The sequence below is a fragment of the Bombus vancouverensis genome, chromosome 6 (assembly GCF_051014615.1).
Source record: "Bombus vancouverensis nearcticus chromosome 6, iyBomVanc1_principal, whole genome shotgun sequence".
Taxonomy (NCBI): domain Eukaryota; kingdom Metazoa; phylum Arthropoda; class Insecta; order Hymenoptera; family Apidae; genus Bombus; species Bombus vancouverensis.
In genome coordinates, this window is record NC_134916.1 from 15,686,641 (window position 1) to 15,698,907 (window position 12,267).

Sequence of the window (12,267 nt, forward strand, 5' to 3'; positions counted from 1 at the left end):
ATATTGGACAACTTCTTATCAACGAAGTACGTTATCAACTATTTGTTAATAGTTTTTTATACTCGTTGGTAATAATCTTTCTCGTAGTTTTATATTTGTATATTTTCTCAAACTGATCACTTGCGCTTTCTTAATGATTCTTCACTTTGTTAGTAGAGCATATATGATCAATCGTGTAATTTCTCGGAGACTAAGTGATCGCTGGAGTTGATCAGATCAGTTTCTGTATATTTAAACTATCAGTGTGACATTTATGATATTTATAATAAACTTTACCTTTGACAGAGTGAAAATGTCAGACAGACGTCCGTTACGCTGAACTGGCATCGATTTTCGTCGAAGAAAGTGCGCTGCCTAATACCGGTGATGATTATATCGAATTATCGAATAAAGATCACCGCTGCCAATATTGTAGAGATATCTTTGGCTACCTTCACCGATGTAAGTATAAAATAATTAGAATCCCATATCTTCGAGCGTTCTGCAAAATATATTTTTCAGATTATGAAAGCGTCGATAGGATATCTCAATGTGTTACGAAATTCTGTTGAATAGAAAGTTAAACGATACAGTTGAATTTACGAAGTATGTACTTTTACGTTTGCTATAGAACTCGTTAAACGTAATATATAGTGTACGATAGTCAATTATTGGTAGTAAAAATTTATCCTTGAAATTAAAAATTATTTTTGAAGTTGGTCAATGTATTTCGAAATGATTGATTTTAATATCGTCATGATGCCTCCTCCATTTTTCTCAGAATTCCAATAATTGAAACTGTGAGTACGAATTATTCGAAATTGTACGAAATTGAAACCTTTTCATCATTTTGTACATTAAATTTTTATAGTTGAAACTTCTGTAGAATGTCGCACAATATCATATTTGCACTATCATACTTTCTCAAAGTATCTAAATATTTCGTCACAAACATTATATGTGACAAATGATAATTTCCTGTTTTAATTCCAAATATATCTTATAAATTCGATTGAATTTCTTTAAATTATCGCTGTCAAGGTCTGCGCTTCAACAATTGAAAAAATGAAACTGTTGTGATTTAGAATAAATGAGTTTAGATAGGCAATGATGGAAATAAAGGACAGTTGGTTAAATACAACTCAAGAAAATAGACACATTTTCCGTACGAACGCCAATTGTTTTGGGTATATTTTCTTGGATATTGGGTGATAATAGGAATAAAAAGTTATCTTGTATAGTGACGGTCTATGTAATCGGACGATCATTACAGTTTTGAAAGAAAGAATCGTTCTGCCTAATAGAAGACTACCGTATGACCGATATATATAGTCCATATTATTTTATCTTCTTTAACGAACAACTTACCACAAATTACGAGATAGGCTTCACTTCGGCAAATCTTCGGTTTAGCCATTTTCACGGATGTAAGTACACAGAAATTCGAATTTCGTATCTTCGAATTTTGCAACATCCTGTAAAAATTTCTTCCAGGTCATGCAGGTGTCTATGGGATATTTAAACACTTCTCGAAGTATTCTTTAATACCTCAAGTTTGTCATGGAACTTGTTAAATACGGTATGCAATATACGTTAGTTCACAAAAAAATGGTATAAACGCCTGTTTCCGATACCAGCACGTTTTTATTTTTCTGTAACATTGTTCGACTTATTCTGTAATGGACGATTTTCAAATCGTTACCGCGTTTATTCTCTCTGTTCGGCGAGGAATTTTAATAATTGAAACGCAGCTCTGGGTAAAACTCGTTTCCCTTTATCTACGGTCACGGTAGTAATCGTTCGCAACCCATACGAACTCTGCAGACAGTAAAAAACTTTTGTTTGCAACTACTTTAATTTCCCGCAAACACACGTAATTTTGTAGAATCATTTTCGTACGTAATTCGCAACGCTAAAATCTTTTTAGAGGTGATGATAATAAAGATCGTTTTTTTAAGGATTTCATTGTAAATGGTATAGCAAATTAACAAATGGAGGGCTTCCTAAAAAGACGACCCCGTACAAGAAAATAATCAATTGCTTAAATTGTTTCTAAATTATCAGTTTTTCAATATTAGCTACGTTTGAATTGACAATTAAACAGTGCGATAATGCATACAACGTGAAAAAATATATCAAATATTTCAAACAGAACACACGTGAGTGTGTAACTTCCAATAAGTGAAACAAACGTCTATTTAGATTCTATTTCTTCGCTTGTATTCGTCAAAATATAGATGTGCATAAGAATCTACAATAATTATAATATATTAAAAGTTCCACGATAATTCAACTGTTTCACTAGAAAATATACTCGACATATATATACACTAGACATATAATTTTTCAAAAATCTCCTGAAATCTTAAAACAAAGCTCCTCCATCGCTTCAACGCAACACAGGCAGTTCCTGGAAAGTTGAACGGGGTAATTTCAACCACTTTACCCCGTGCAATACAATCGTTCAATAACTGCAATTTAATGCTGAATACGCAAACAGATTACACACATACGCAAGCGCAGCGTATCGAATCAAGCCCAATTCTTATTTGACTCTACGCTTATCTGGTCAGTCATGTCAAAGTGTTCAGCCATGAAAAAGACATCTCAACTAACAAAGAGGGAAGAGGATATGAAATACGCCACGAGATACGTGAAACCAATTTTAGGAGCAATTGGCGCGTGGCCCGTTTCATTTTCCCCTTCCTTCACGTCGAAAATTTTATTAAGAATAGAACACATTCTCACGTACTTCCTATTTTTCTTAATAATTGTACCAACCATCATGTACGTGTTTTTCAAAGAGAAAAACAACAAGATTAGACTGAAACTTATGGGACCGATTATTAACTGCACTATGCAGTTCTGCAAATATACGATCCTTCTGTGGCGGGCAAGCGAAGTTCAAAAAGGTTTGGATGTGATGAAACAGGACTGGATAACAGCCACGGACGAGAATCGATTGATTTTTCGCTCGAAAGCGAAAATCGCGAGAAGAGTGGTGCTAACCGCTGCAATTACTATGTACGGAGGTGGTTTATGCTACAGGACGATCCTCCCTCTTCTTAAAGGATCTATCGTCACTCCTGACAATATTACTATAAGACCATTGCCCTGTCCGAGTTATTTCGTAATACTCGACGAACAAAAATCTCCAAATTACGAAATATTGTTTCTAGTGCAAATTTTGGCTGGATTTGTTATTTACGCAGTTATTAGTGGTTCTTGCGGTCTTTCTGCTCTTTTTGTTCTGCATGCGTGTAGCATGCTGAGGATCTTGGTGGACAAGATGAAGGCTCTGGTGGATTTGAGGGACATGTCTGACACGATGGTCCAACGGAGGATCATGGATATCGTTGAATATCAGACGAAAATAAAGAGGTTAGTGGAATATTCTTGCGAATAGAAACGATTGGATTGGAATATGATTTATTCTAACTGGGAAACGAATTGGACAAGCAATGAGTTTATTGTAATTTATGCGTTGCATGCCCTGTATTCGTGACTTGATTGCAGATTTTTAAAGAACATTGAAACAATTACAGAGTACATTTGTCTAACGGAAATGATGGGTGGTACGTGTTTAGTTTGTCTCGTGGGATATTATATTCTCATGGTAGGAGTTAGGCGAATAATACTTAAACTGCGGATGTTCATGCGAAATGGTATTTTTATGAATGCAAACAAGGCAATGGAATCTAAATAGAGTAATGTTTTGTGAGATCAGAATGAGGTTTGTTAAGATTTGATGGCATTTCCGGTTTTCCATGTATTTACATGTATTTTCAATTGGTGTACTTCATTCCGCATTTTTTATTTGCACGCTCCAATTTTTTATAACCGCGTGAACATTCACAGTCTGATAATAACATTAAAAATATTTTGTTCTTTCATCAATATAGGATATACATATTTTAGGAATGGGAGAATAATAACATCGCGGCTGTACTGATTTATGTCACGTTACAAATATCCTGTACCTTCTGTGTCTTTATACTCTGTTACATTGGTCAACTTCTTATTGATGAAGTATGACATCATTCTTTTTTTTTGTAACCTATTCGACGTTCTAAATCTTATCGTATTTGTTCTGTTAACAGAACCAGATTGTAGGACAGGCATCATGCATGATCAATTGGTATCATCTCTCGACCAAACATATGCGTTCTTTAATACTAATTATCGCTATGTCTAATTATCCGATGAAATTGATGGCTGGTAAGATGATTGAAATGTCTCTAGCTACTTTTACCGGCGTAAGTATAAGGAAATCAAATTTTCTTATCCAGAAATTAAATTTAATAAATCTATATCTTATTTAACATATATTCGAGTTTAAGTTATATCTTGTTATATTTTCCATAAATAATTTTTCTTAGGTCATGAAATTGTCAATGGGATATTTAAACATTCTACGCGAAGTTATCTAAAAACCTTTTTACGATACTTACGATATATCCATATGAACTTATGCAAATTCATAAAGTCTCCAAAGGAACATGTCTCAGATTGTAGCACTCATTCAGTATAAAAATAAAAATTCATCGTGTCAGTTCTCAGTCGTGTATTCTTTCCTCTTTATCTTCGCACAATATGTTTCTCACGCTATGTTCGATCCAAGCTTCCTCAAGGCTTTATAAACATTCAAAAAAGATTTTAACGTGACATCTTGGAACATCTTGTAAAATATTTCTTTCCGATCATGCAGATGTCGATAAGATATTTAAACGCCTTACGAAGTACACTTCAATACTTCAAGCTTGCCATGGAATTTGTTAAATACGCTATGCAATGTGTGTTAATTCATAAAAAACGGTATAAATATCTTTTTTCTAAACCAGCATATTTTCATTTTTCTGTAACATTGTTTGGCTCGCTTCGTAGTGGACGATTTGAAAATCGTTATCGGGCTTTCTGTCGCCGTTCCGCGGAGAATTTTAATAATTGAAACGCAACTCCGGGTAAAACTCGTTCCCCTTTATCTACGATCACAGTAATAACCGTTTATGATCCGTACAAACTTTGTACATAGCAGAAACACGTTTGTTTGAAACTACTTTAATTTTCCATAAACACAAACAATTTTACAGAAACATTTCAATGCGAAATTCATAACGTTATTTAAAAATAAAGGCCGTTTCTTTAACCATTGAGCTATGAATGGCAACACCAAATTAACAAACGAGGACCTCTCACCAGTCACGTATATGTATATAACACATACTTGTCCTCGAGTAGCTTTTCCTCTCGAATCAATGTTCTTCCACCGCTGCATTTCAATCAAAGCGGTTCCTGGAAAGTTCTCTCGGATAATTTCAACCTGCCCTTTACATATTTCTCCTCTCTGCGATCGTTTCAAAAACAGCGATTCGAAGTTGAATTCGCGAGTAGCTATCAATTCACGTATACGGCTATACACAAGCGCAATATATCGAATCTACTTGACTACACTTACGTAGTAGTCAGTCTCGTGGAGGCGTCCAACCATGGAAAATATATCTGCTCTAACGAAGGCGGAAGAGGATATGAAATACGCAACGAGATTCGTGAAACCAATTTTAGGCGTAGTTGGTGCGTGGCCTGTTTCATCTTCCTCCTCTTCCTTCTCGAAAATTTTAACAAGAATAGAACATATCCTGACGTATTTCTTGTTCCTCTTGCTAATGGTGCCGACCCTTATGCACGTGTTTCTGAAAGAGACAAATAATAAAATTAGACTGAAGCTCATGGGACCGATTATCAACTGTAGCATGCAATTTTGCGCATATACGATCCTTCTGTGTCGAGCGAATGAGATCCAAAATGGTTTGAACGTGATAAAGCAGGATTGGATAACAGCCACGGAAGAGAACCGATTGATTTTCCGCTCGAAAGCGAAGATCGCGAGAAGAGTGGTGTTAACCGTTGCGATTACCATGTACGGAGGTGGTTTGTGCTATAGGACTGTTCTTCCTCTTCTTAAAGGAACTATCGTCACTCCTGGCAATGTTACTATAAGACCATTGCCCTGTCCGAGTTATTTCGTAATTCTCGACGAACAAAAGTCTCCAAATTACGAAATATTGTTTGTACTGCAAGTTATGGCTGGATTTGTTATTTACGCAGTTATTAGTGGCTCCTGCGGTCTTTCTGCTCTTTTTGTTCTGCATGCGTGTAGCATGCTGAGCATCTTGGTGGACAAGATGAAGGCTCTGGTGGATATGAGGGACATGTCTGACACGATGGTCCAACGGAGGATCATGGATATCGTTGAACATCAGACGAAGATAAAAGGGTAAGTGGAATATTCGTGTGAATAGAAATGATCCAAGTGGAATGTGATTTATCGCGATTTGGAAATGATTTGTACAAGAAATGTACTTATTAATACTTATGCGTTATACGCCCTTTATTCGTCACTTGGTTGCAGATTTTTAAAGAACATTGAAACGATTACACAGTACGTTTGTTTGTCCGAAATGATTTGCGGCACCAGTCTGGTTTGTCTTGTAGGATATTATATCGTCATGGTAGGAGTTAGACTAATAATATGTAGACCACGAATATTTATGTAAATTCAAATTTTTCCGAATGCACGTAAAAACATGGAATCTAAGTAATTTCTTGTGATTTATTGTTAATTTGAATATTTGGCACATTTTTGTGTATTACGTATATTTATTTTATATTTAAACTTAATTTCTCAAAAATGCGTGAACATTTAATGGCATCAAAAATCTGTTCCTTTAAGGATGAATATATTTTAGGAGTGGGAGAATAATAATGCCACGGCGGTTTTGATTTATAGCACGATACAAATATCGTGTACCTTTTCTGTCTTTATTCTCTGTTATATCGGCCAACTTCTCGTAGACGAAGTACGACATTATTCTTTCTTTGCGTCATTTTCGATTTTCTAAATCTTATCGTATTTGTCTCGTTAACAGAACCGCATTGTTGGACAGGCATCATACATGATCAACTGGTATTATCTTTCAAGGAAACATATGCGTTCTTTAATACTAATTATCGCTATGTCTAATTACCCGATGAAATTGATGGCTGGTAAGATGGTCGAAATGTCTCTAGCTACTTTCACCGACGTAAGTACAGAGAAGTGAAACTTTCTCTTTAAGAAACGATGTTTATCACATCATATTAAATATATTATATTCTAATTTAATTTACATCGTATTATATGTTTCACCGTTTTTTAGGTCATGAAAATGTCAATGGGATATTTAAACATTCTACGGAACGTCATCTAGAGATCTTATTAAGATACTCATGATACATCGGCAAGAAATACTGTACATATATTCCCAAAAATTACGAATGAACGTATCTTCGACAGTAACGCTGTTCTAGTTTTGGAATAAAAATTAATCAGAGGTCCAATCACGTATTCTTGTCTCTTCATCCTCGCACGATAGATACATATTCGATCGAAATTTTTCTCGAGATTTCATAGACATCCAACAAATTATTTAGCGTGGCAGTGAAAAGAACAAATATTCTTTAACTGTATCCGTGAGTGAAATATCCATCAACTATGTTTCCAGGATCGAAACAACGCTTAGTTCACAACCTCCTACAGTGCACTGTAAAATACGGTAATTATATGTTTGTCCCTCGTCGTACGATTTCCTGTAACGTTTTCGCAAAAATATCCATTTCGAAACTTGTCATTATCGACAAGTGCGCAGCTTAAAACTTATCGGGGGCAATACAGAAAAAGCCCTTCTCGCTGGTTGTTCCCGGCTTAGCAGCGCAAAGCGTGCGACCAAGCAAAACTTTTCGATTCGACCAGTTGTCAGTGGGAGACAACACATCAGCCCCCGATGTCCGACAATGAACGCGGTAAAGCTCATTGTCGTGGAGAAATCTCGCAATCCAAATTGCAAAGAGGATCTGAATTTCCATATACGATACAACGTGTGGACATTTAGAACGATTGGAACTTGGCCAAAATCTCTGAACCTGTAAAATTATGTTGGGAAACTCCAATCTCATTTCAATGCTTTCGCTCGCTCGAGCGAAAATCGTGGAAGAGGGTGGCGACATAAGCTACGGAAAACTGGTTTATCCTTTTCCTAAGATCCTTCTGGACGCTTGGCGCAGTCCCAATAATCAAATTTTCTATACGATACAGTTATCGTCTGGCTTTGTTACTCGTAATATCACGGTTGCCGCTTGATGGCCGTCAGTTACCGGTTTTGCTGTCTTAGCTGGAGAAATTTATTAATTTTAGACAAATTTAGATAATTAAGCTTATATACGTGTTTTAAAGACTTTTTAAAAGAACCAGTTCATTTGTCGTAACTTTTTAGTTTTATAACTCTCACAGAGAATCTCTTGCCTGAGGTATCACTGGTAGAAATTGTGTGGTACACTTTAAACATATGTTTCCTTGGGTATTATTCGATAATGGTAGGATTCGATAATCAATAAAATTTTCAATAATAAATAGAACAATATAAATGATAAATAAACAGAAACAAAACATGTATCTCCCTTAAAGTCCATTATTATGCACTTGTAAATGTATCACTCTCGTTGGATCATTTTTATTTTTATCTTGCAAGATATTTTACGCAAAATCACATAAAACATATTTTTACAGACAGTGAAGGTCGGTCAAAAGTCTTACTTGATCGATTGACATCGGATGCCCTGGAAGAAGAGTCTTGCCATACCTTTGATGATTTCGATGTCCTATTCAACCACAGGATCACAGCTGGCAATGTTATCGACTTTTCCATTAGCAGTTTCGGTGACGTAAGTGTCTCAGAAGTATCTAACTGTAAATATCAGTTTCTCTTGTAAATTTTCACTGAATACAGATCACTAAGAACATAGATAAATAAGATTAAATTCGATAAATTTTTACACCCTGTAAATAGTGTCACGTAACTGTCAAAATCATCAAGACGGAAATAGTGCATGTTTCTTACCAAAAACATTTTCGAGTCTGTTTTATAAATTGTATTTTTAATAAAAACTAGTTTTACCTGTACTCAAACATATATCTTTCTCCTTCTAACTCTACGTAATTTACGTGACGCACTATATTTTACCCAAGCAACTCTTATAAACGCTCGAAAATCATTTACCGTGGCATTGAAAAGAAGAAATATCCTTCAACTCTATCCAGGGTTGAAATGTACACGAGCTCGTCTCAAAGATCGAAATATCATACACTTTGTTCGCATCCCTCCACAGTACACGCGAGAATACGGTAATCATGCGTTCGTCCCCTCATTCTTCGATTATGTGCTTCGCCTTTGGGAAAAACCATTTCGAAACTTGTCATTGCATATTAATTGCATCGGTTACAATCAAAACTACATCGAGGGTTACGGAGAAAACTCTTTGCTCGGAGGAAATTGTATCGATATCGAGTCGATAAAGAGAAGAGCGAGTTTCCTATGCCTATGCGGCTGTAACAGCGCAAGCGCGCGATTCGAGAAAACTTTTCGTACGACTCGACCAGTCGTCGACGAAACTAGCATCAGTGACTCTCTGATACTCGATATTCTATTATGAAGACGGGAAACATCGTGCAGACATCCAACAACGCGAGTTACAAAAGCGATCTAAGGTTCAACGTTCGACTGAACGTGCTGACTTTGAGAACGATTGGAACCTGGCCAAGATTTCTCGATCATTCTTGGCGGGAAACGATCGAACACGTATTTCTAAATCTTCTCTGTTACGGTCTGCTTGGTTTCATCCTGATCCCTGGATTCATGTGCTTTGCCCTCGAGATCGCGGATTTTTACGACCAGATGAAACTCGGTAGCGCGCTCAGTTTCTTTCTAATGGCAGTGATGAAGTATTGCGTGTTCATTATGCGCGAGGATGACATACGTAGATGCGTGAAACTGATCGAAGATGACTGGAGGAACGTGAAACACAACGAGGATCGTAAAATTATGTTGGATAACGCGAGTTTCAGTCAACGACTTATCATAATCTGTAGCGCTTTCATGTACGGCGGCGTGGTTTTCTATTATATCGCATTACCACTCACTCGAGCGAAGATTGTAGAAGAGGGTGGCAACTTGACGTACATGAGACTCGTTTACCCTTTTCCTAGGGTAATCGCGGACGCCCGACGCAGTCCCATCAATGAAATTTTCTACACGATACAGTTATTGTCTGGCTTTGTTGCTCATGATATCACGGTTGCCGCTTGCGGTTTGGCTGCTCTTCTTGCGATGCACGCGTGCGGACAGTTACAGGTTTTGATGTCTTGGCTGGAGAAATTGGTAGACGGAAGAGAAAACGACGATGAGAGTTTGGATCAGAGACTGGCCAATATCGTGGAACAACATGTTCGGATAATCAAGTAATGCAAACATTTGATCTTGTTCGATAGTAAACGATGAAAATTGACGTATAAATATATACGCGATGTGGCTCGTGAAAGTATTTGGATACTCGCCGTGGAGGATCTTTATTTAAATGTTATGTATATTATGTGAAACATTTTGAAATTCTACTAGTATTGTAATGGTAGTGACAGTCATGTGACTGTCGAGATTGCATCGGTAAAATTTGAAACCAATCTAAAAATGCATATGTGTGTAGAAGTTATTGCAAATATATATTTAGTAGAAGGTCAATATGGTGCGTGAACATCTCAAACATGCAAGGAGTGTAGAAAATGGCCCCACTGAATATCGAGGCCCATTAATATAATGGGCAATTGATTGTTTAAATATTTTCGTGATTTTTACGAAATACGTACCTACACTGAATATCTCGTAGTTTTTATGTAAATTTTCACATTTGTTTCAGACTTTCTCAACGTAATCGCAATAGCCATCTCGCGTTACAGTATTAATAAAATTTCAAAATGCTTCGTATAACACAATATAATATGTTCATAAATGGTTTCTACAAGATTTCGAGCACATTTTAACGGATGTTAACAAAATGATATATTTATTGCAACGTTTCAGCTTCATAGCTCTGACCGAGGATCTTCTGCGTGAAATATCATTGGTAGAAGTCGTGGGTTGCACTATAAACATATGCTTCCTTGGGTATTATTCGATGACGGTATAATTTCACGAAGGAATTTGCAATTGCGAACCAAAGTTTTAATTCGCAATTTCTGTTTTAGGAATGGGACCCTAATCATCCTGTTAGAGGTTTTACGTACATAATATTGCTGACATCCGTCACGTTTAACATTTTCATATTCTGTTACATCGGTGAGGTCTTAGCAGAGCAGGTAATTATTATTTTCAAATTTCAATGATCAACGATCGATTTAGTAAAAAATTTAAACGACAACAATATGAGATATACGCTTGAAATATTTCAATAGACGGTAAAAGTCGGCGAAAAATCTTACATGATCGATTGGCATCGAATGCCTTGGAAGAAAAGTCTCGTCGTTCCTTTGATGATTTCGATGTCTCGTTCCACTACCAAAATCACTGCTGGCAATATTATCGAGCTTTCTATCAGTAGTTTCGGTAACGTAAGTGTCTCACATGTATCCATTGTGAAAAAAATTGTCCACGCTGTAAAAATCATTTTCTATCGTGAAATTTTCACGGAAAATTATAGGTCATCAAGACTTCGTTCGCGTACTTGAACATGCTACGAACACTCACTACCTAGGGGTTCCTTTTTCAGTCAATGGTAAACCGGTACTGCGACTCTCACATTGAAATTATAGATACACACATATATCACATGAATATCTGCTTTTTATAAGAAAAACGTGTTCTATCATGAATTAGACAAGAAAGAAGAATTTTCATTTATCCGACCTTTGACTTCCCATGTTGACATTTTCGTAGTATAAAAGAATTTATCATATCGCAGTTATTGCCCTATTATTTGTGTAATGTATAAGCTGACAAATTAACACGATGAAAGAATAAAATTATTCACTAATTATTTTTTACTACGATTGAACGTTTGAAAAAACGTTGCATATTTAGAAATGACAATATACTATTTAATTAACCTAACGCTTATTGTTACTACTTTGTTATCGCTATTTCATGCTACTTTATAACAGTAAAGAAAATTTATAGAATTATTCAATCGCACATGGATCGAATGTTACCGATTAAAAGGAACGAGAAATTTATGGAAATGCTGTGTAATTGTCAATACTTTCAGTAACGTAAGTACCAAATAATTACTATGTTCAATATTTAAATTATGAATGAAATTGGAGGAAGAAATAATATATGCATAATTGTATTACTTACATGTTCGTACATTACAGCTAGTAAAATTTGCTTCACGCTATATAATATTATGAATCGTTATAATCTTTCA

General features: G+C 35.9%; 3 protein-coding genes across 3 annotated transcripts; all 3 read left to right on the plus strand.

The window, feature by feature from the left end:
• The first annotated feature begins 2,554 nt into the window (after positions 1–2,554).
• Positions 2,555–4,409, plus strand: LOC117157620 (odorant receptor 13a-like). Its single transcript, XM_033335794.2, has 5 exons — positions 2,555–3,360; positions 3,496–3,595; positions 3,898–4,008; positions 4,080–4,235; positions 4,359–4,409. The coding sequence occupies exons 1-5, from the start codon at positions 2,555–2,557 to the stop codon at positions 4,407–4,409; spliced, it is 1,224 nt and encodes a 407-aa protein (XP_033191685.2).
• Positions 4,410–5,642: 1,233 nt separating this feature from the next.
• Positions 5,643–7,226, plus strand: LOC117157654 (odorant receptor 13a-like). The gene is made up of 5 exons (XM_033335854.2): positions 5,643–6,253; positions 6,389–6,488; positions 6,726–6,836; positions 6,906–7,061; positions 7,176–7,226. The coding sequence occupies exons 1-5, from the start codon at positions 5,643–5,645 to the stop codon at positions 7,224–7,226; spliced, it is 1,029 nt and encodes a 342-aa protein (XP_033191745.2).
• A 2,274-nt stretch (positions 7,227–9,500) lies between these two features.
• LOC117157695 (odorant receptor 43a-like) lies at positions 9,501–11,654 on the plus strand. Its single transcript, XM_033335913.2, has 5 exons — positions 9,501–10,309; positions 10,926–11,025; positions 11,090–11,200; positions 11,297–11,452; positions 11,542–11,654. The coding sequence occupies exons 1-5, from the start codon at positions 9,501–9,503 to the stop codon at positions 11,593–11,595; spliced, it is 1,230 nt and encodes a 409-aa protein (XP_033191804.1). The 3' UTR covers positions 11,596–11,654.
• The last annotated feature ends 613 nt before the right edge of the window (positions 11,655–12,267 follow it).

Excerpts from the sequence above, each read along its gene's own strand:
- LOC117157695 (XM_033335913.2), top strand. The coding sequence starts at position 9,501 with ATGAAGACGGGAAACATCGTGCAGACATCCAACAACGCGAGTTACAAA. Across the intron at positions 10,310-10,925 it reads CAACATGTTCGGATAATCAA|CTTCATAGCTCTGACCGAGG; the intron begins GTAATGCAAACA and ends GCAACGTTTCAG. Across the intron at positions 11,453-11,541 it reads CTATCAGTAGTTTCGGTAAC|GTCATCAAGACTTCGTTCGC; the intron begins GTAAGTGTCTCA and ends GGAAAATTATAG.
- LOC117157620 (XM_033335794.2), top strand. The coding sequence starts at position 2,555 with ATGTCAAAGTGTTCAGCCATGAAAAAGACATCTCAACTAACAAAGAGG. Across the intron at positions 3,361-3,495 it reads TATCAGACGAAAATAAAGAG|ATTTTTAAAGAACATTGAAA; the intron begins GTTAGTGGAATA and ends ACTTGATTGCAG. Across the intron at positions 4,009-4,079 it reads GTCAACTTCTTATTGATGAA|AACCAGATTGTAGGACAGGC; the intron begins GTATGACATCAT and ends TTCTGTTAACAG.
- LOC117157654 (XM_033335854.2), top strand. The coding sequence starts at position 5,643 with ATGGTGCCGACCCTTATGCACGTGTTTCTGAAAGAGACAAATAATAAA. Across the intron at positions 6,254-6,388 it reads CATCAGACGAAGATAAAAGG|ATTTTTAAAGAACATTGAAA; the intron begins GTAAGTGGAATA and ends ACTTGGTTGCAG. Across the intron at positions 6,489-6,725 it reads TAGGATATTATATCGTCATG|GAGTGGGAGAATAATAATGC; the intron begins GTAGGAGTTAGA and ends AATATATTTTAG.